Source organism: Kwoniella shandongensis, chromosome 6 (genome assembly GCF_008629635.2).
Source record: "Kwoniella shandongensis chromosome 6, complete sequence".
In the NCBI taxonomy this organism is placed as follows: Eukaryota; Fungi; Basidiomycota; class Tremellomycetes; order Tremellales; family Cryptococcaceae; genus Kwoniella; species Kwoniella shandongensis.
In genome coordinates, this window is record NC_089292.1 from 354095 (window position 1) to 372335 (window position 18241).

Below are 18241 nucleotides of genomic sequence, written 5' to 3' on the forward strand. Positions count from 1 at the left end.
GTATAATAGAGTATTGGAGTTCCAACGCACGCAGGGGCCGAGACATCCAGACCGCCCCTGTTCGGAATGTTCAGTCCACTCAGGGATCTGGGGTAGCTGTCTTTCAACAGCAGTCTGTCCAGCTATCTGATGGAGCAATTTCCCACCAGGCTTCTCCCAGAGAAAACGAGTGAGCGTTGTGCTCATGACGGGATTCCAGCGAGTTTCTGAGGCAATATGTGTTAAGCAGAAGTGAGCTCTGGGGAGGGTATTCGGGCATATGTGGGAATAAGGGAGAGCGCTGATGGTCATATAAATACATGCAATGGGGTATATGTTATGCTAGGTATCTTCCGCCCGTCCATCTCACTCATCTAATCTCGATAGCCTGAACGGCTTTCTCAATCCCTTCAGATGATACCTGAGTCTGTGTTTGCGCACCATATCGCTCGTACTTCGGGATAGTTCTATGACCTTCTGGCGCAGCGATACCGCTATCTTGAGTTTGACGCTATAGTAAAGAGTCAGCATTGTGATCGTAACGAGATAACATTACTTACCAACGCTCCTCTATCGAGACCTGCCTCAAGACCTTCGAGAAGGGCACATGCTTTCTGTAACGGCACCACGCGTCAGCTTCTGAGAAGCAACTTTCGCTAAACTGGGAACTCACGCAAAGATCGTTGGAGGAGATATAGCCACAACGCAAGCATGTTTCTGTCGAGTATGTTAGCTGCTACATTCTGCTATCGAGAATGATTTAGCAGACTCACGCATTGCCTTCATTCCCTTCTGAACACTCTGCTCAAGTACGAATGACTCGCCAGAATGGATGATATCGATGATCGCGCTCGGTCGAACTGCCTCGAGATCCTTGAGGAATACTCGTGCGTGGCCTCGATACGCTGAAACTCCTGTCAGTCCCCTTCGAGTGCTTTTTCATGATACTGAGACATACCGTCTGGGGAATAGATGCACTCGGTGGAGAAGTATGTGAGCTTCTTGAAGTACGCGTACCTATGTCTCCTGATCAGCCTTTTACCGCCTAGTGAATAGACAAAAGTTTTTGACGTACATGACAATCTCCTTCTCGTAAGCGTATTTGAAGGGCTTGCTTCGCTTGATCGTGTCCTCCGACTGCGTAGTGACAGCCGTACATCGTCCCAAACGAGCGATATCGCCTCGCATGACTGTAAGAAGCACACCGTTCAGATTTCACATCGGGGTGATAGCGATGAGACAAGACTCACTGTTCATAAGCACTGTCTCTGCGATATCGTCGGCGTTGTGTCCCGTGACGATATGGTCCACTCCGAGTTGAGCGGCACCTCGATCCAAAGCCTGTCTTCTGAAAACACCGCAGAAAGTACCTAAACCAAAGATGTTAAGCTTCTTTGTAGCACGAGGCGATAATGCCAGCTTACAATTATTACGTCTTCCAACTTGTTCGACAATCTTGTCCATTGTCCATCCGTATAGCTCGTTATAGGAAAGGATCTTGAGCGGGAGTCCATACTCCACTTGGTTTTGCTTGACAGTCTGGAAACATGGTGTCAGCTTACAGACAAGGCGCCTGCTTTTGACATCCAGCTCACCTCGAGCGAATCGTCTCTGTATCCTGTAATTCCTTCGTCTATCGATAGCAGGTAGAGGTCCAAGCCATAGTCGTACCGCTTGTTCAACACCGAAAGCACATGAGCCAACACCGTTGAATCTGTTGCGAACCCAACGGTCAGCCAGGTGCTTCACAGAATAGTATGACGACGGAATTACGACGTACCCTTCCCACCACTTGCACCTATAGCTACCCTTTCTCCTCGATTGAAAATCCCCTCTCCCTCGACTATGGTGTTATGCACCTCGGTCTCGAACACCTCGAAGAAACAATCTTTGCACACTTGTTGACCCGTCTTGGGTCTCTTGACCAGCGCTCGAGCGGTGTGGCATAGCGAGCAAGGTGTAGGAGGCATATTCGCGTTGTCTTTTCTGGTGAGTTAGTGTATGAAGTCGTGCAAAGAGGTCAAATCTCAAAACAAGAAATAGCGAAGGTAGGATTGGGTGGCAAATCAAAGTCTTTCCCAAAACGCACGCCTATAACCTTTACCCTGGCTATATAGGCGTGCTTCGGTGACTAGCCTGTTGCGAATGAGGCTATAACCGGAATGTGTGAGCATTATGATGCAAGACATCTCAATCCTATTCTCCACAACTCAGTCTCCTCTTGCTTCTTCTACTTCTCTAACCCTTCCTCCATTGCATGTCATACAATAACGACCAACAGATATAATGTCGACCGATCCACCGGCCCCTTCCAGCGACGAACCCAGTGGTGCATTGCCGCCCTCCGATAGCACGCCGTTCACTTTCGCATGCAGGTGCTTGAACGTTGTGGTGGAGGGTCGCGTGTCATCAACAGAGGAGAACAAGGTGAATGAGTCACGAACCGGAAGTGAGAAAGTTAAGAATGAGAGATTGGACGTCTATCTACCTGCTGGAGCGGAGAAAGTGGTTCGTACATCCCTCTTGCGTGCCCATCTCCACTTATCAACTGAGCTGACCGATTATCGGGCAGAAACTCGCCGGATATGTGAATTACGATCAAGAACACGCCGAGAGCGCGGAGTCCGAGACTACAAGCGAGGATAAGAGTGATGACAAGGCACAAGCGGCTTGGCGCAAATGTTGGATCTGTCTGACCAGAACCTACAAAGTGTCCCAAGGCAAGTCACGGACCGGCTCCCCGGCCAAGGATGATTGGGTTGTGGTGGAGCTCCAGGAGGGTGTCTTAGTGAGTGTGGTGCACCAGTCGAGGAGTGTCTACGGCTACTGATCCGTACAACAGTACAAAGACGCACTCGAACATGCCCTCAAGCAAGACTCTCTCCCGTTCTCGCACCTACTTCTCGAAACGCCCCTTTCAACCTCCTCCTTCGGTCGTCCGCCATCAAACGTTGCACCATCTCCATATCCCAATTCGTCCACCTCTCCTGAAGGAGGGAAAGCACTTATTCCGTCACCTCACGATCCCTTCTTTCTTCCACCGCCTTTTATCCCATCTCATCCACAGCTGCGCGATCTGTGCGACCAAGCCGGCGATTACCTCAAAATAGCACATGCCAAATTGGAAGACCACGTCCGACAGTATATCGTGAGCAAGGCGCAGGAGATGCGCGAGCTGGAAGAGAAAGTGAGAAGCGAGGTGGAGATGTTGTGGGAGAAATACAAGGAGGGACCGGACTATGTTGAGGAAGCGCACCGAAGTCGAAGTGCGAGTACCAGCAGATCAGCCACCGGAGATGTACAACGGCAGAGTGGTGTCACGGAACCGACCCGTCCATTGAACGACACAAACGACAATCCACTCAGCAAGGCAGCTGCTTCTCCATCTGGCTCCATCCCGCGTGGAGGCTCCCTGCTCGCACAATCCCTTTCAGCCAATACATTCTACGCTCCTCCGCCGCCATCCACCCTCCCTGCTTCCATCAAGGACGAAGTCGATGATACTATCAACCACGTTGCAAGCACCTATAACAAGAAAGACGATAACCGTGCTGTGGCGATGAGCTACGTCTTCAGCAGCCTTGCTGACCATATGGGCAGCAGTGTGTCTGGTTCAGCGAGTCATGGACGTAGGAAGAGTTCGACATCGAAAATCATCGAGGAGGATTTGCACGACAAGGATAGTTGGGCAGACGATGAGAGGTTGAATGCTGGATTGTTGACCGTCCCTGGCACACATATGGACGCGGTGGAGGAGGAAGAAGTCGCGGAAGGGAGAACTCCAAGGCCGAGGGCTGTCAAGCAACTTTACAGCGAGGAGAAGGTTTCGAAAGGGAAAGGGAAGGAGAAAGTAAAGGTTAAGTTTGAGGAGCCTGCTCCGGCAGTGGTCAAGAATGATGACGAGAAATCGGATCAGGAGGGTGGGTCTATGTTGCATATCGTGTCAAGCTCTTTACTGATGACATTCACAGAATATGTCTTCGATTTCGAGCTGGACGACAGCTCACCCGCGCCCCTCGCGGACAACGCTGCTGCTCCACTGCCAGCGACCGCCAACGTTGCCTATCCTCGTACACGCAATATGGTGGAGGCGAACCTTTCTCATACTTTTGCAGCCGACGCGCCATCCCATCGAGCTGCTTGGCGTCGAATTGAGCAGAACGGGTCGTTGTATGCCACTCTTCGACGCGGGTCTTCATCCACTTTGGACGAAGATGGAGCTGAGGACGAAAGTCAGATCAGTAAATTGGCAATGTCCATGCCGATGGCGATTCATCTTCCGAAGACGAAGACTCGTGCGCAGGTCGTCGAGTTTGAGCGAAAGACGTCGCTATCCGAACGTGAAGGGAAGTTGGTTCCGCCTTTGTTGAAAGCAATGAGGGAACGAGGTATCCCTGAACCACAACCGGGATCGAATGTTGGAGGTAACTCGCTGGGACTGGGTGTTCCGACGTCGGGTCCTAGAGGTCGATTGCCGAGCAACAATGACACACCGAGGAACACGTCTCGATCAGCTTCGGTCTCAAGGGAGAGAGAACAGGTCAAGTCGTATGCTGCTGATCCTGGAGCTATCTTCGAGTCACTTGCAGACGACGATGATGACGATGAAGATGGGAATGATGATGGTGACGAAGAGGAAGGGACGTTGAGAGACCATCGAGGGTTTGTGCCTCCTCATGTTCTGGCGAGGAAAGAAGATAGAGAAGCGTTGCCCGATGTGGGATGGAGGAGTTTGGCATCGTAGGTTAGGTCAGGAGGAAGGTGTGCTGCTACTCAACAAGGTTAGGAATTGGAATTAGTATACAAATTGTGGAGAAACTTGCATTGTGGGCGTGGGCGAGGGCGCGAAGGGAATATCTGGCTTGGTTGTATTATACATCGTGGATAGGGATAGAGCTTGGTTCTCAGTTAAGTCTTAGTCAAGTATAGTACAGCATGTGAAAGAGATTAGTATGATGCCAGTATGAAGACAGCTGAAGCTGGACATGTCAACCCTAAAGATAGCCGAGCGAGAAAGAGACACTCTTAGATCAGAACGACGATTAGCGAGTTTCAAAAAGCGCGTCATTGACGTAGTTTCAAAATAAGTTGACTGTTGTTTGACTTTGTTCTCTCTTTCGTACCACTCTCCTCAAATTGCAACGACAAGTCGCTAGATCCAGACCGAGAATGTTGAGAACATCAACAAGAAGAGTGACGAGCTCGCTAAGCAGGACAGTAGTCTTTGCAAGATGCTTGAACAGTGAGTCGTATTGTCTGACTCTTTCGCTGTTCGAACGATCGAAACATGGTCGTCCTCATATGAGAGTCACGAACTATTTCCTCACTACGAGCTCTTTCCACTGCTCTGGACGCATATGGCGTATTCGAGTGGAATGGATGATCCCACACTGACTCAAAACCTCTCGTACATCTTCTAGCTCAAAGTGGTGCAGTCCCATTCCCCGAAAAGCTAGCATTCGCATTCGACATCGTAGGTGACCTTCCTTCCTTTCCCTTGCTCGCCAATGCGATACGTCACTCAGTCGGCCCATTCCTACTCACCCGCTCTTGAAGAAAGCCCCAAGTGAAATTGAATCTGATTGTTTTGTGTTCGTAGGACGGCGTGTTGAAGCAGGGTCATCATAATGTCTTGCCGGAGGCAAAGAGGGTTCTGCAATTACTTTCAGGCGGTGATGGTAGATTATCCAAGTGAGTAGCGGCGTCCCAAACGACCCATGAGTCAAAGATTGTCGACTCAGTAGTCGTGTTGTGCTTTGATCAACTAATGATCTGGGTGCGGTTTAGACCCATCCCATTTTTGTTGATAACGAACGGAGGAGGTGTCCCAGACGAAGAGAGAAGAGCAGCTCTTTCCTCCGAACTTGGTGTCCAAGTGAGTCGAGTCCTACCTTTGTCCTTTGCTCTCTTCCTTCACTCAAGTCGTTGTGAGCTCAATCTTATATTCGTGACGTGTTAGCTCGGCCCCGATCAACTTGTACAGAGTCATACGCCCCTCAGAGATTATGTGAAGCCATATCGAGAGAAGCCGGTTTTGGTGATTGGTGGTGCTGGCGAGAGCTGTAGGAGAGTCGCAGAATCGTGAGTGGAGTCTTCCCTCCCGGCCAGAGAATTTCCGTAGGACGGAAGGAGATGTCTGTGCACGAACGACTGTCCGAGCTATGGCGGGGAGTGGCGGCTGGAATGAAGTCGAGAGTTGCGACTACTACATTTCTGCTCTTACTGATTCATTCCTTCTTTGCGTGCGCCCAGATACGGTCTCAAACATGCGTATATCCCACAAGACGTGATCAAGTGGAAGCCGGCCATATGGGATCGTACAGCTCTCACTGAGGAGGAAGAAGCCTTTGCTAGGGTGAGTTTTATCCCTCTTCAAGCCCCGTTCTAAACTTCTTGCCTGACTTTTACCCTTCTACTCTCTCGCATCTACTCCATACCTCACCCACGACTAACACTACACCGCTCATAGCCCGCAGACTTCTCCCAAATCCCCCTTTCTGCCGTATTCGTCATGCACGACACACACGACTGGGGACGCGATATCGCCCTCATCCTCGATACACTCTCTGCGAAAGATGGGATACTGGGAACGAAGCGAGAACATAAGTCTGATCAGGGAGAGGTGGAGCTCGTATTGAGTAACGCAGATGTCGAGTGGAGATCGTGAGTCTTGCTTTGCTGCACACTACTTATCTAATGTTATAGGACTTGCTGATTGACTATGTTATCGAAATAGAGACTGGCCCATCCCTCGATTGGGTCAAGGTGCATTCCGTCTCTCCCTTGAAGCGGTGTACAAAGTGAGTCATTGCTCTCACGCAGTGGACACCTTTCACTGATCGCTTCTCCTTCGCCTTACTCAGGCGACAACAGGTCTCGAGCTTCCTTATAAGCAATTTGGTAAACCGTTCAAAGCCACTTATGACTTCTCAGAACTTTCTCTGCGGAGATATCTATCGTCTGTGGGTAGGAACCCGGACATACCACTGAATGTGTGAGTGGACGTTAGCCTCTTTGAGGATTCACATCATTCGTACAAGCTTGCTGATCTGATCCTTCCGTTCCTCCCACAGCTACATGGTAGGAGATAATCCCGCCTCCGATATCGCTGGCGCAAATGCCCATGGCTGGTCTTCCATCCTCGTCCGTACCGGTGTATTCAGCGACGAGAATGGGGAAACGCCAGAACATAAACCGACGGTGATCATGGATGATGTTGAGAAAGGTGTAGAATGGGCAATAAGGAGAGAGACAGGGCGGATATTGTGATTCTAGATCGTAGATTGCATAAGCCGGGATAAAGATTAGAGATAACAGATAGGTAATATGCATATGCTATAGATATGAATGGGAATAATGCTTGATTCTGCTATTTGTAACAATTGTGATCAAATCAGACAGGGAGTGATAACAGGAAGGATATCATAAATATCGAGAACGCAATGCAGTTCACCGCTCGTCAACCAGTCGCTCGGGCGAGTATTGGTTCTTGGTCTGACGGATCTTCGTAGGTAGTCGTAAAGGATGTCGTATGGGGGATCGCAAAGTCCAGCTCATGAAGCGTTGGTGATGTTCGAGCTGGTCTCGTCGTGGTAGGAAAAGAAAAGTTCGAAGTCGGTCCGATCGTCATCGCAGTCTTTGTCCCGATATCCGCTATTGAATTGGTGTTACTCTCGGCTTCGACTGTGGCGGTCTTCTGACGTAGTTCGGACGCTGCGGGCGAATCTGTCGTAATGATCTCTTCGTCGCGCACGGCAGATATCGGGTTTTGCGAAGGATGTTCAACTTGCACATGCTGATCCGTTTTTGACCCTCGTATCCACCTATAGCCCCAATTCTCATCCTCCGTCTCTTCATCGGATTTCGTCACCCATCCTTTCTCTTCCATAATCGCCATAGCTCTACTCCATCGTCTCTTCATCGTCCCCAACCTCTTGAATCGAATTCTGACTTCTTCCTCATCCTTCTTCCCCATTCCTCCTCCCTTTCGCTCTTCATCTGGGCCTATTCCTCCATCTTCCATCTTGCGGATGGCGGCATACCATCCCTCCCAAGCTATTTGAGCAAGAGCTGGAAGATCGTGTCGTGTTGAATGAAGAGCGATATGTCGCCATGTCTCAGGACCGGGCGAGAGACGATATCGTCGTTGAAACAGAGAGATAGTAGCGAGTAGAAGATTGATCTGTTCGTCATATTCCTCAGGGGTAGATTTCGATAATGGTGGGGCATCGTCTGGGTTTACGGGCGATTTTGTGGGTGAAGGGGTCGTCGAGGAGAGTATCGATAGGACAATGAGATGAAGGGTTTGGCGATTTGGCAATTGTGAGAATTGCGCTTGATATGTCGATAAGAGGTCGAGAGGGTCGTGAGTAGGATGGGTAGGTCGAGGTGTATAGGCCAAATACAGATGTAACATCTTCAGACCGCCGTACCCATCTTTCTTCCCGTTCTCTCCCTCCTCGGCTTTCGATCCCGACGAATCAGTCGTAGTATCCAGCAATCCCATTGCTTCTCCAAAGTCCGGTGGTTCACCCTCTAGTATTAGATGATGTAAATGTCGTAATAATTCGACTGTCGTATACGTTCTCGAAGCGAGTTTGTCTATCGGTGGAAAAGCTTTCATAGCCCATCTATTCGGTCTAATCGTATACTTCCTCTTTGTACTATCTGACGAAGGCATCGAATGTATTGAATATGGATCAGGTTCGTCTTCTCCCGTTCCCATCCGTTGTTTCCCCTTGGAACGCAGACCACCCCTTTCTAGCGGTGAGATACGCCGTTGGTTCATCAGTCGATAGATCTCACGTTCGGTCTTCATATCCCCCGTTCGGCGAGCGTAGTGCGCCAGTAAGGTGCCAGAAGTCAGAGTCAAGTGAGCAGGATGAGCTCGAAGGGTGATGAAGAGGTCGGAAGCAGGTGGTGGATTGGGGAAGGAAAGAGCGTGGTGGATTACGGAGTTCGGTTTTGGTGATTTAGGTATTGATGTCGAAGATGAAGAGCTGGAAGTGAGCGAAGAACGTAGCGTAGGTGATTCCAAGTGGGGCATCTCTTCTAATATCGCTGGTCGGGGTGATTTGGGGTAAGTCGGTGGGAGTAAAGGTCGCCGTTGTCTTAGTCGAGTTCGGTTGAGTTGGTTGGTCGAGCTGGATCCCTGGTCAGACGTCAATGTCGACGACGAAGCCCAAGGCTGCTCGAGCGACGGTCTTCCTACTGCTTCTGAGGTTTTTGTCGCTGACCTCGATGACCCGCTCAACGCCCTTGCAGCCCACGGGAGCAAGAAACCCAGCTCGACAAGATTCGTATACCCCCTCGAGGGTAAACGAGATGTCATGCTGAGAGAGGATGGTCCTCAGCTCAACGGGTGATGTTGAATAGGAAAGGGCGTTATTGATATGCGATCGATCTCATCGTAGCTCTACCGCTGATGGGACGGAGCGAATATTGTGCAGGTTTCAATCAGTTGAAGAGGCATGAAGCATCTTACAAGACACAGGTTACAATGCGAGGATACCTACACTCACCGGCCGAGGACGAGTAGTTGGACTTTTGGGCAAACGGAGATGGGGTTGTATTCCGCTGCGGCTGGGATTTGGTTCCGGGATAAATTGGATAGAATTGTAGGTAGATTTAATTATTGCCCCCATTTGCATCCGCACCTTGCTCTATTCCTTGTCCTTGCCGGTCTGTGCGTTAGCCGATGTCTCCAGTTGTACTGTATTATTCATGTACGTCATTCTACAGTACCGTACCACCCACAGAGTGTAATCTAATCGTGTTACTTCGTACTCCTCCTCCTCCTCCTCCTGCTGCTATGACTATGTGTACCGTCACTGTACTGAACGTGGGAACTTGCCGCGCAGATCGTTCCTCTTGGTGCAGACATTGTCAGGTGATCAACAACTCAAGATCCTACTAGTGTAATGTCATACTGGTAGCATCGCGTGACGGTCCCCCGCTCACTATATTAATCCCCATACACTGACCTATCATCAAACTCTTTTCGCTCCACAGGATCAACTTTACAACACACAAACACATACAACAACATGGAGTTCATCCCAGCTGCTGCTACTGCACTTGAGAAACCAAAGAACATCTACCCCTGTCTCGCGACCATCACCATCCACTCGGCTTCTGCCGACAGTAGTGGAGGTGGACGACGACTCTCCACCGGGTCGTTTGGTTCAGACAGAGGCGGTGGTGGAGCCGGCGGAGGAGGCGAGGGTAACGCCCTCCAGAGGGTCATTTCCGGTGGAAGGAGGAAGTCTTCTTTCGGTCCGATTGCCATTGAAGGTGGTGGCGGTGGCGGCGGTGGAGGGGGAGGAGGACCCCCTATGCTCTCTGGGAGAAGGAGGAGTTTCGGGATTGGTTCAGGTGGTGGGAAAGGGGGTGATGATGACGATGGCAAAGGAATCGAGGGAAGGTGGTATTGGCGTGTTCAAGCAGGTGTCACCGACGTGAGTCACCACTCCCCTTCTCATCCACAGCCATATTGACACCCCTACAGACCCACCTTGTCCTCTTGCCTCTGACCGAACCCGCCAATCCGGTTCTTACCACTCCGCCGGCACCTCTTTCCCACGCGATGCCGTCACACTCCACTCATGCCGTTGCAGGAACCAAAACCGAAGGCGGCACTACGACCGGTACCGGCGAAGAAGACTCTGGTATGATTGCAAAGATGAAGAACCTCTTCCGACGATCCTCAACCACCAACACCAACATCGCTTCTGGCGGCGCCGCTCAGGGTATCAAGGACTCCGCGAACACGGAATCTGAAGACATTCCCTCCAACGTCGCGACAGCGACCACTGCCACTTCAGGCGGCAACAAGGAGGAAAGGGTGATCGACCAGACTCCAAGGGGGGAGATGTTGCCAACCGCCAAGGGTAACGCGATTGGAGCGACCAATGTCAACTCGAACGCCGAGCTCGGCTGGCCAGGCGTCATCCAGGGTGAAAGGTTGGGTGGGATCTTGGTAGCTCTTGGAAATGTGGAGAAGGGTAGGGTTACTCTCGGAGGCGGGAAGAAGGAGGGTAGTTGGGTGACCGTGCCGGTGAGTGATTGTACAAAGCTGTATTATGTTCCCCTTCTCTAGTAGTCTACAGTCGGTTGACGAGATTACTCCACCCAGATCACCTCTCACTTCTCCAGCCTCGTTCACCCAATGCTCGAGTCGGTTGGCTCGAACAAACCCGACAACTATCCCAAGTCGGGGACCATCAAGTTTGAGTTTGACAAGGATTGGATCGGCGCCAAGGGGTGAGTGCGACGGCGGGCATATCACGTAACAAAGTAAACATCACATTGACTGCTCAATACATCGCATCTTACTCGACAATACAGCGAAGCGGAACTGCTCCACCACTATATCACCAATGCGGTGGAGCATCTCCCTCCTCAGCATTCCCACACCGAAAGGTCCCCACCCCAACCTACCAACTTTCAACTCGGAGGCGGTAACTTCCCTCCTCAGCAACCAGTCTTTGGTGGTGGTGGTGCGGCAGGTGCAGGTGACAGGTCCGTGTTTGTGGAAGATGTCGCGCCAGAGGATAGCGTGACGAGCAGTAGGAGTGGCAAAGTTGGCGGGGAGTGATCGCGTCGAAGGTAGCCGAGCAGTGAGAAAGGCGTATCGTGCTTTGTGGTTTCACCTACTTTTTCCTCTCTTCGTGTTTATTCCGCGGTCCTTGTGTATATAGTCAATCGATCCAAGTCAAGTTTCATAGCGAGCCAATTCAATCAAGTCAAGAAACGAAAATCCAAGTAAACGAAATCAAAGCTGGTCTTTTATGATGATGTATAGTACGTATCATGTGTGGTTGGCCGGATCAAGTGAGTACTACTCGCATCACGTTGCATGAATTACTCCAAGTATTCAATTGATATTTAACTGTACCTATATGTGTTTCCGATTCCTTTTCGAGTGTTCTCATCTCGTTTTCGGTTTACCTACTCTCCCTTGATTAACTGGTCGAGGTTCAACTCTTTACCTTCCGACTTCAACATCCCCTCGATGACTGCCAAATCCCAAAGAGCGCCTCTTGGTTCACCGTAATTCTCCACTCCGCCATCTTTCTTCCCGTCCTTGATAGCCTGAATGGCATTTGCGAAATGTTTAATTTCTACTTCTACGCCTTCTGGACTACCTCTCTTCTCTACTTTCTCGACAGAACTACCGTTAGCAGGATAAATGTTGAAAATCCATTCTCTAGTCTTTGGATCGGAAACGATCTTCGCCACGCCATTTAAATAAGTGATGATTAGACCGTTGGGCGTTCGAGTTTCTGGCGCGGTATCAGGTAGAGCGAAAGACATGAAGATTTGGCCTAAGGGTGCAGATTGACCAGGTTGAGAAGCGAGGTCTTTCTCTGTATGGATCGCAGAGGAGAGTTTGGTCTTGGGACCGTTGGGAGAGGTAGTTGATGAAGGAGATGGGAGGGAAATGGCGGTCAATGTGTCGTGAGGGAGGAGATGGGTTCGGTGTAGGTGGGAGAATGAGACCAGGGAAGAGGGAAGAGCGGAATCAGGGAGGACGGTACGTAGAAGGGCGCTAAAATGTACACCGCCATCGAGGAGGAAGCCTGTGAACAGAGACAGTCAGCTGCAATTCTCATATATCGTCACCGATCAGGTGTAGCGCTGTGATTCTGGTCTTGTCGCAGTTGACAGAGCAAGGGATTCACACTTCAAAGTCCGCGAGCACTCACCTCCTTGGTACGCTGGGACGGTACGCCATTCCGTAGCTTGGTATTTCGAACCATCCTCCACATACGCTTCAAAGTTGAGTTTCCAGTTCAACATTGGACCAAGTTCTGGGGTGTTTGCAAGTTTGTCACGAGTGAACCGGAGGACTGGCTCATGTGCGAAGTCTAAATAAACATCATTCAGTATCAGCATCCGCCTTGTGACCTAGAATGTGGCGTGGTAAACGATGGACCCACTCTCTGCGACACGCCAAATGAGACCTTTCGGCTTATATTCCTTTTCGTACTCTTCGATCAAACCCCTCGCCTCGGCGACATCTTTGCCCAATGGCTTCTCACTAATCACATGTTTGCCAGCTTTCCAAGCTTTCCTAACCAACTCAGGCTGCGCAGTGATTGGCAATACCAAGAGAACAGCATCGATCTCCGGGTCGTTCAAAACCGCTTCCAGCCCATCGGGACCATTCTGCAAAGCCGGTGCGGGGGAGATACCCGATTCGACAGCTTGGGAATGAAGCGTTGTGGCGGAGGAAGATGATCGAGACCAGATAGTATGGAGGATCAGGTCAGAGGATTTGGACAAGGAGAGAAGGGCGGGAAGGTAAGATGCTTGGGCGAAGACGCCAGAACCGAGAAGAGCGACTTTGGGTGTCATTGTGTTTTGCTTGCGGGATGTGTATGAGCAAGAATGAGTCTGTTAAGAGAAGGGCGTGTACCTAGGGTGATATACGTGTTGAGAAAAATGTGAACGGGAGAGAGAGATGCGACAACGCAATGGAGATGTCCGGCGTCCGACGTCCCGTTGCCAATACGAGTCCAGATGATACTCGAGTACATATATATCATCGATGCGATCATGTCACGTGGCATGACATGGACCGCTTTTATTTTATTTTGGGAAATGCGGGGTAGAGTTGGGATAGTAACTGATCTTGTGCGGGGTAATCTTCGATCGATCGTAGTGTGTAAGTGAGACTCATGCGCGCATCGATGGGATCTGTACAATCAAGTCAAGTTGTGAGTGATGCAGGTCTGTATCGCAATGTCTCTTTCGTATATCAACTTGATCTAGGGTTATGCTTTCTGCCCTTCGTCTCTCATCTTCTCGCCAATCACACAGACTGACACTCAGACTTGCCTTTGCTCTCCGATCAATCAACACCATGTCCACCGCTAGTCAACAAAAGACATTTGTCCATCTTCACACATTCGATCTCCGTCTGCACGATTCTCCTTCTCTACACCTCTCTCATCAGCCCAATCATCCTTCGACCCATTTCCTCCCGATCTACATATTCGACCCTCGTCAATTGGATCTAGCGCAACTTCCCAATGCCCCTTCCTCGCCCTCTTCCAGAGGGAAGAGTACCGCCAAGGAACAGGTCGAAACTTCTGCTTCAGGTGAAGATGGAGAAGGTTTAGAAGGGAATCCGAACCAACAATTACCTATCAAGACTCGAGCATCGCCCAAATCCCGTGTAGGGGGATTTCATCGTACTTCCCCTTATAGGTTACGGTTCCTCCTTGAAGCGGTATACGAGCTTCGTTCGGCTTATCGTAAGAACGGAGGCGATATGTTGATCGGTTATGGAAAACCAGAAATCCTCGTTCCTCTGCTTATCAAGAGTGTGGAAGGGACGATTGAGGGAGTACATGCACAGAGGGAATATACCGTCGAAGAAGTCGGGATGCTTCGTCGTCTGAGCGATACGTTAGAGGAAAGCAATGTCGAGCTGGGGTTAAACGACAGTAAGACCTTACTACCGTTGGATCATCTCCCGTTTAAAGCTTCGAAAGACACGCCAGACGTTTACACGTCGTTCAGGAAGAATGTAGAGGGTCTAGGTCTAGGATTGGGAGGAGGGATGTTGGTCGAACCGCTACAAACTGCCACTTGGAGCAACGAGCTGAAAGACGGGAAGCTCGAGGGAGGAGTCAAAGTGTCCGTGGGGAAGCAAGGGACAGGATTGAAACCTTTCCCCACTATCAACCTCGACCAAGTTAGTCTTCCGCAAGGTGAGGGAGGTTGGATCACCTCGCAAGACAAACACGACACGATGGACGGACTGTATTCTGTTCTCGTTCAACCGTTACTTGACAACCCTCCAATTGGCGGATGGTCCTCCGCCGTTCCTTCAACCAACACAACCACTCTCCCGCCATTACATCCATCAACCGCTGTCCCCTTTCTTGGAGCAGAAGCGGCAGGTCTCTCACGATTGGAAGACTACGTCGGACACCCAATTGGGGATAATTGGACAGGCGGGGCCAAATCGAAACGATATAAGGAGACGAGGAATGGTCTTTTGGGAGAAGCGTTCAGTACCAAGTTTTCAGCATGGTTCTCACTGGGTAGTTTGAGTCCGAAAGAGGTCGGATGGAGGGTCGGAGGACTGTTGGAGAGTGTCGGACGGGACAAAGAGGCATACAAGAATGTATACTGTGAGTGCGCGAAAGGCTTATGGCCAACAACACATATGGAGCACAGCAAGCTGATAGTTGTCTTTTGTTTCCAGGGATTTTGTTCGAACTTCTCTGGAGAGATTTCTTCCAATTCACAACATACAAATATTCCCTCACATCAACGACCAAATCCAAAAACCCCACTTCCTTCACTCCGAACTCGACACTGTTCAACCCAGCCGGTTACTCTTCTCAAATCTCCACATACCCCTCTGACCAAAGACCCAAACCTGCTGAATGGCACAGTCCGAATTTCGATGACCCGGAAGACCCGGCGAGGAAATGGTGTGAAGGTAGGACGGGAGTGCCCTTCATCGATGCGAATATGAGGGAGTTGAAAGAGACTGGTTGGATGAGTAATAGAGGTAGACAGAATGTGGCGAGTTTCCTAGTCAAAGATCTGTGAGTTGCGCGAATAGCACATCGACAGATCTTTAGGCAACTGCCGTCGCCCGAAGTCTGACTGGGATGGGGTGGAAGCGGGGTCTTTGCTGACTTTGTTTCACGATCTCAGGTATGTCGACTGGAGGATCGGCGCAGAGTTCTTCGAAATGCATCTGGTCGACTACGACACTTGTTCAAAGTGAGTGCATTGTAACCCCCATATCCGACTTAGTCCCCTTCCTTACGCCCTTCGTACTTTTGGTTCGATCTTCGTATTTCCGACTCGTTGGCTGACGCATCACCTTACCTAGCTGGGGAAACTGGCAATACCAAGCAGGAGTAGGCAACGATCCCCGTTCATCTCGGCAGTTCAACCCTATCAAACAAGCAGGGAGTTACGATCCGACCAACGAATATGTTAAAACCTGGATTCCGGAGCTGAAAGATGTTTCGAAGGAATATGTTCAAGTTCCATGGGGTGAGTTGATCGTTATCTCCACACAAGTGCTTGAGGGAATCACAAAGGCTAATGGAGGGTGAATTGGTTTGTAGTGATGAATGATAAATCGAAATTGGGTGGATATGAAGCTCGACCAATCGTAGAATCTCCAAATTGGAAAAAGTTTTACCCAGGTCAAGGTGGTGGTAGGAATCAAGGGAGAGGAGGAGGTAGTCATGGTTCTTCTGGCGGCGGTGGGAGTGGAGGAAGGGGAGGAGCTCGTAGGGGGTATGGAGAGAGGAATACAGGTGGCGGAGGGGGTGGAAGAGGCGAACGAGGTGGTAGAGGTAGGGGAGGTAGAGGAGGTGGGCACGGAAATAGAGGGTCGAAGGGTGGTAACTGGAATGATGAGTAGAATAACGTTCCCATATAAGATAAGATTCACTTCAAATCGAGATATAGATACAACATATGCATGGATTTCGAATCAAGACATGCCATGAACGGTTGGTACAATTCGCTCAACGGGCTTGGCAAGCGGACATGCGCGTGGTTTGCAGATATCGTTTGCTTGAAGCATGGACCAGTCGTGGTAATATAGTAGTTTGACGATCAATGCGCTCGTTGTGTGAGCCATGCGAGAACGATATCGAGGTTATGTTTCGTCTTGTTGCTTGTCGAGTAGCACTACACGATACGGAGGACAAAGTTAGTCGCGCACTCTTCTTTGATGTCGCCAGTCCTCCTTTAGATATCACGCCGTTGTGCCCTTCCCCCTCCCCTCCCCCAGTCAACTCTTACTTCTCCCCGGCATCATTTTTCACAATTGCACCATTAGCAGTCCTTACATCACATCCCTGTGCGTGTTGACCAGTTGCTTTATCGTCGGATGCCAAAATGGCACGCCCCAGGCCTGGCCTTCACCATGATGACAATGGGAATGATGATCTTTCACTCACCGATACTACCCTCCCTCCGATCTCACCAAGCTTCATCTCCTTGATCAGCTCATCTACACCCATCGCTTGATCCAGATCGTTCTTGTTCGCCAGTACTAGTAATGGTACTGAACTCAGGGCAGGAAGGGATAAGAGGGCATGCAATTCGGAGGTAGCTGTTGGTATTGATGATCTCTGAAGTTACGAGTTAGCGCTTCGACTATTACCGTATGTGGGGGTTAAGCGGAAACAAGGGAAAGAGGTAACGATGCTGGGATATGTTAAGATGAGAGACGTGATGTCAAGATGTAGCGTAGAGGCCTGCTCGAGGAGCACAACGCGGGATGGCAGGAATACAACGGGTATAATGTGACAGAAACAAACAAATAGATGACCACGGACTCACATCGGCAGCGTCGACCACATATCTGAGAAAGGTACGGTTGATCAGCGACCCGTACTTTTATATTTGCTTGAAACATATACGAGCTGCACGGCACTCACATGATTGCATCGGCTCCTCGACAATATCGATCCCACATTCCTCTAAATTTCGGTTGTCCCTACAATCATTCCATCGCATTAGATTAAGGACGCAGACCACTATCACGTCAATTACGACTCACCGCTACATCCCATACTTTCATGGTGACATTCCCTTTTCTAACCTGTCTCAAGTTGAAAGCGACAGTCGGTACCACATCTTCAGACCACTGATTTGATCCGAGGACATTGACAAGGCTGTATAATTCGTCGTGAGTCGACTTTGACTCAAAGTTAGTGAGACCAAGTCACGTACGATGTTTTGCCGCTCGCCTGAGAAGTAACAGCACATATCCAGTCAGTTTCGTTCACCTCAAGCTACAAAGGAGCGGATGACTTACCTGCAATCCCACAATTGTCACTTCCAGATGCTTGGCGAAGAACAAGGAACGTAGCCAGTTCAAAAGGTTTGTAAATATAAAGGCCATTCTGGGCTTATCAAACTAAAACGCGAGAGGGTATTCGATCGGAAAAGCGTCAATGCAGAGGTTAATTTTCGCTCTGTTCAAACTCGGTCTATATCGGAATCGCTGGGCGAACGTGGTGAGTGCAATGTCGATCTACGTTAGTTGACAGATAGAAAATGGTCGATGTGTAGATGATAGGGGCAAATGGAGATGGAGCTGAAATGGTTGGACGGATCGAGTAGAGGGAAAGCTATGACGATGACGAATGTGGCGGTGACATCCGCAATTGAAAAAAAAAACCCTTGCGGAGCGAGAAATTAAGCTTACAATGAGCTTCCGTCGGTCGGCTTGTAGTTGGTTAAGCCAATTAGGGCAACTGAACGA

At 50.0% G+C, this 18241-nt stretch overlaps 8 protein-coding genes across 8 annotated transcripts; 4 read left to right on the top strand and 4 right to left on the bottom strand.

Annotated features, from left to right (window-relative positions):
* Positions 1 to 349: 349 nt before the first annotated feature.
* Positions 350 to 1949, bottom strand: CI109_103448 (cytoplasmic tRNA 2-thiolation protein 1; the record flags this gene model as incomplete). The annotated part of the gene is made up of 10 exons (XM_032005794.1): positions 350 to 490; positions 540 to 593; positions 653 to 696; positions 753 to 884; positions 938 to 996; positions 1055 to 1169; positions 1230 to 1349; positions 1404 to 1518; positions 1575 to 1693; positions 1760 to 1949. The coding sequence occupies 10 exons, from the start codon at positions 1947 to 1949 to the stop codon at positions 350 to 352; spliced, it is 1089 nt and encodes a 362-aa protein (XP_031860041.1).
* A 316-nt stretch (positions 1950 to 2265) lies between these two features.
* CI109_103449 (uncharacterized protein) lies at positions 2266 to 4723 on the top strand (the record flags this gene model as incomplete). Its single annotated transcript, XM_032005793.1, has 4 exons — positions 2266 to 2487; positions 2552 to 2767; positions 2822 to 3899; positions 3951 to 4723. The coding sequence occupies 4 exons, from the start codon at positions 2266 to 2268 to the stop codon at positions 4721 to 4723; spliced, it is 2289 nt and encodes a 762-aa protein (XP_031860040.1).
* A 425-nt stretch (positions 4724 to 5148) lies between these two features.
* Positions 5149 to 7248, top strand: CI109_103450 (TIGR01456 family HAD hydrolase; the record flags this gene model as incomplete). The annotated part of the gene is made up of 10 exons (XM_032005792.1): positions 5149 to 5221; positions 5400 to 5452; positions 5579 to 5670; positions 5767 to 5854; positions 5939 to 6060; positions 6232 to 6334; positions 6449 to 6642; positions 6716 to 6779; positions 6843 to 6973; positions 7053 to 7248. The coding sequence occupies 10 exons, from the start codon at positions 5149 to 5151 to the stop codon at positions 7246 to 7248; spliced, it is 1116 nt and encodes a 371-aa protein (XP_031860039.1).
* A 190-nt stretch (positions 7249 to 7438) lies between these two features.
* On the bottom strand, positions 7439 to 9310 carry CI109_103451 (uncharacterized protein; the record flags this gene model as incomplete). The annotated part of the gene is made up of 1 exon (XM_032005791.1): positions 7439 to 9310. One exon carries the CDS (start codon positions 9308 to 9310, stop codon positions 7439 to 7441), a length of 1872 nt encoding a protein of 623 aa, XP_031860038.1.
* A 715-nt stretch (positions 9311 to 10025) lies between these two features.
* On the top strand, positions 10026 to 11575 carry CI109_103452 (uncharacterized protein; the record flags this gene model as incomplete). Its single annotated transcript, XM_032005790.1, has 4 exons — positions 10026 to 10436; positions 10487 to 11035; positions 11114 to 11241; positions 11326 to 11575. 4 exons carry the CDS (start codon positions 10026 to 10028, stop codon positions 11573 to 11575), a joined length of 1338 nt encoding a protein of 445 aa, XP_031860037.1.
* A 353-nt stretch (positions 11576 to 11928) lies between these two features.
* Positions 11929 to 13338, bottom strand: CI109_103453 (uncharacterized protein; the record flags this gene model as incomplete). The annotated part of the gene is made up of 3 exons (XM_032005789.1): positions 11929 to 12560; positions 12687 to 12848; positions 12921 to 13338. 3 exons carry the CDS (start codon positions 13336 to 13338, stop codon positions 11929 to 11931), a joined length of 1212 nt encoding a protein of 403 aa, XP_031860036.1.
* A 508-nt stretch (positions 13339 to 13846) lies between these two features.
* On the top strand, positions 13847 to 16384 carry CI109_103454 (uncharacterized protein; the record flags this gene model as incomplete). The annotated part of the gene is made up of 5 exons (XM_032005788.1): positions 13847 to 15125; positions 15200 to 15548; positions 15661 to 15729; positions 15842 to 16008; positions 16083 to 16384. The coding sequence occupies 5 exons, from the start codon at positions 13847 to 13849 to the stop codon at positions 16382 to 16384; spliced, it is 2166 nt and encodes a 721-aa protein (XP_031860035.1).
* Positions 16385 to 16581: 197 nt separating this feature from the next.
* Positions 16582 to 17878, bottom strand: CI109_103455 (uncharacterized protein; the record flags this gene model as incomplete). The annotated part of the gene is made up of 7 exons (XM_032005787.1): positions 16582 to 16656; positions 16929 to 17102; positions 17314 to 17335; positions 17412 to 17470; positions 17534 to 17648; positions 17707 to 17723; positions 17792 to 17878. 7 exons carry the CDS (start codon positions 17876 to 17878, stop codon positions 16582 to 16584), a joined length of 549 nt encoding a protein of 182 aa, XP_031860034.1.
* Between the last annotated feature and the right edge of the window lie 363 nt (positions 17879 to 18241).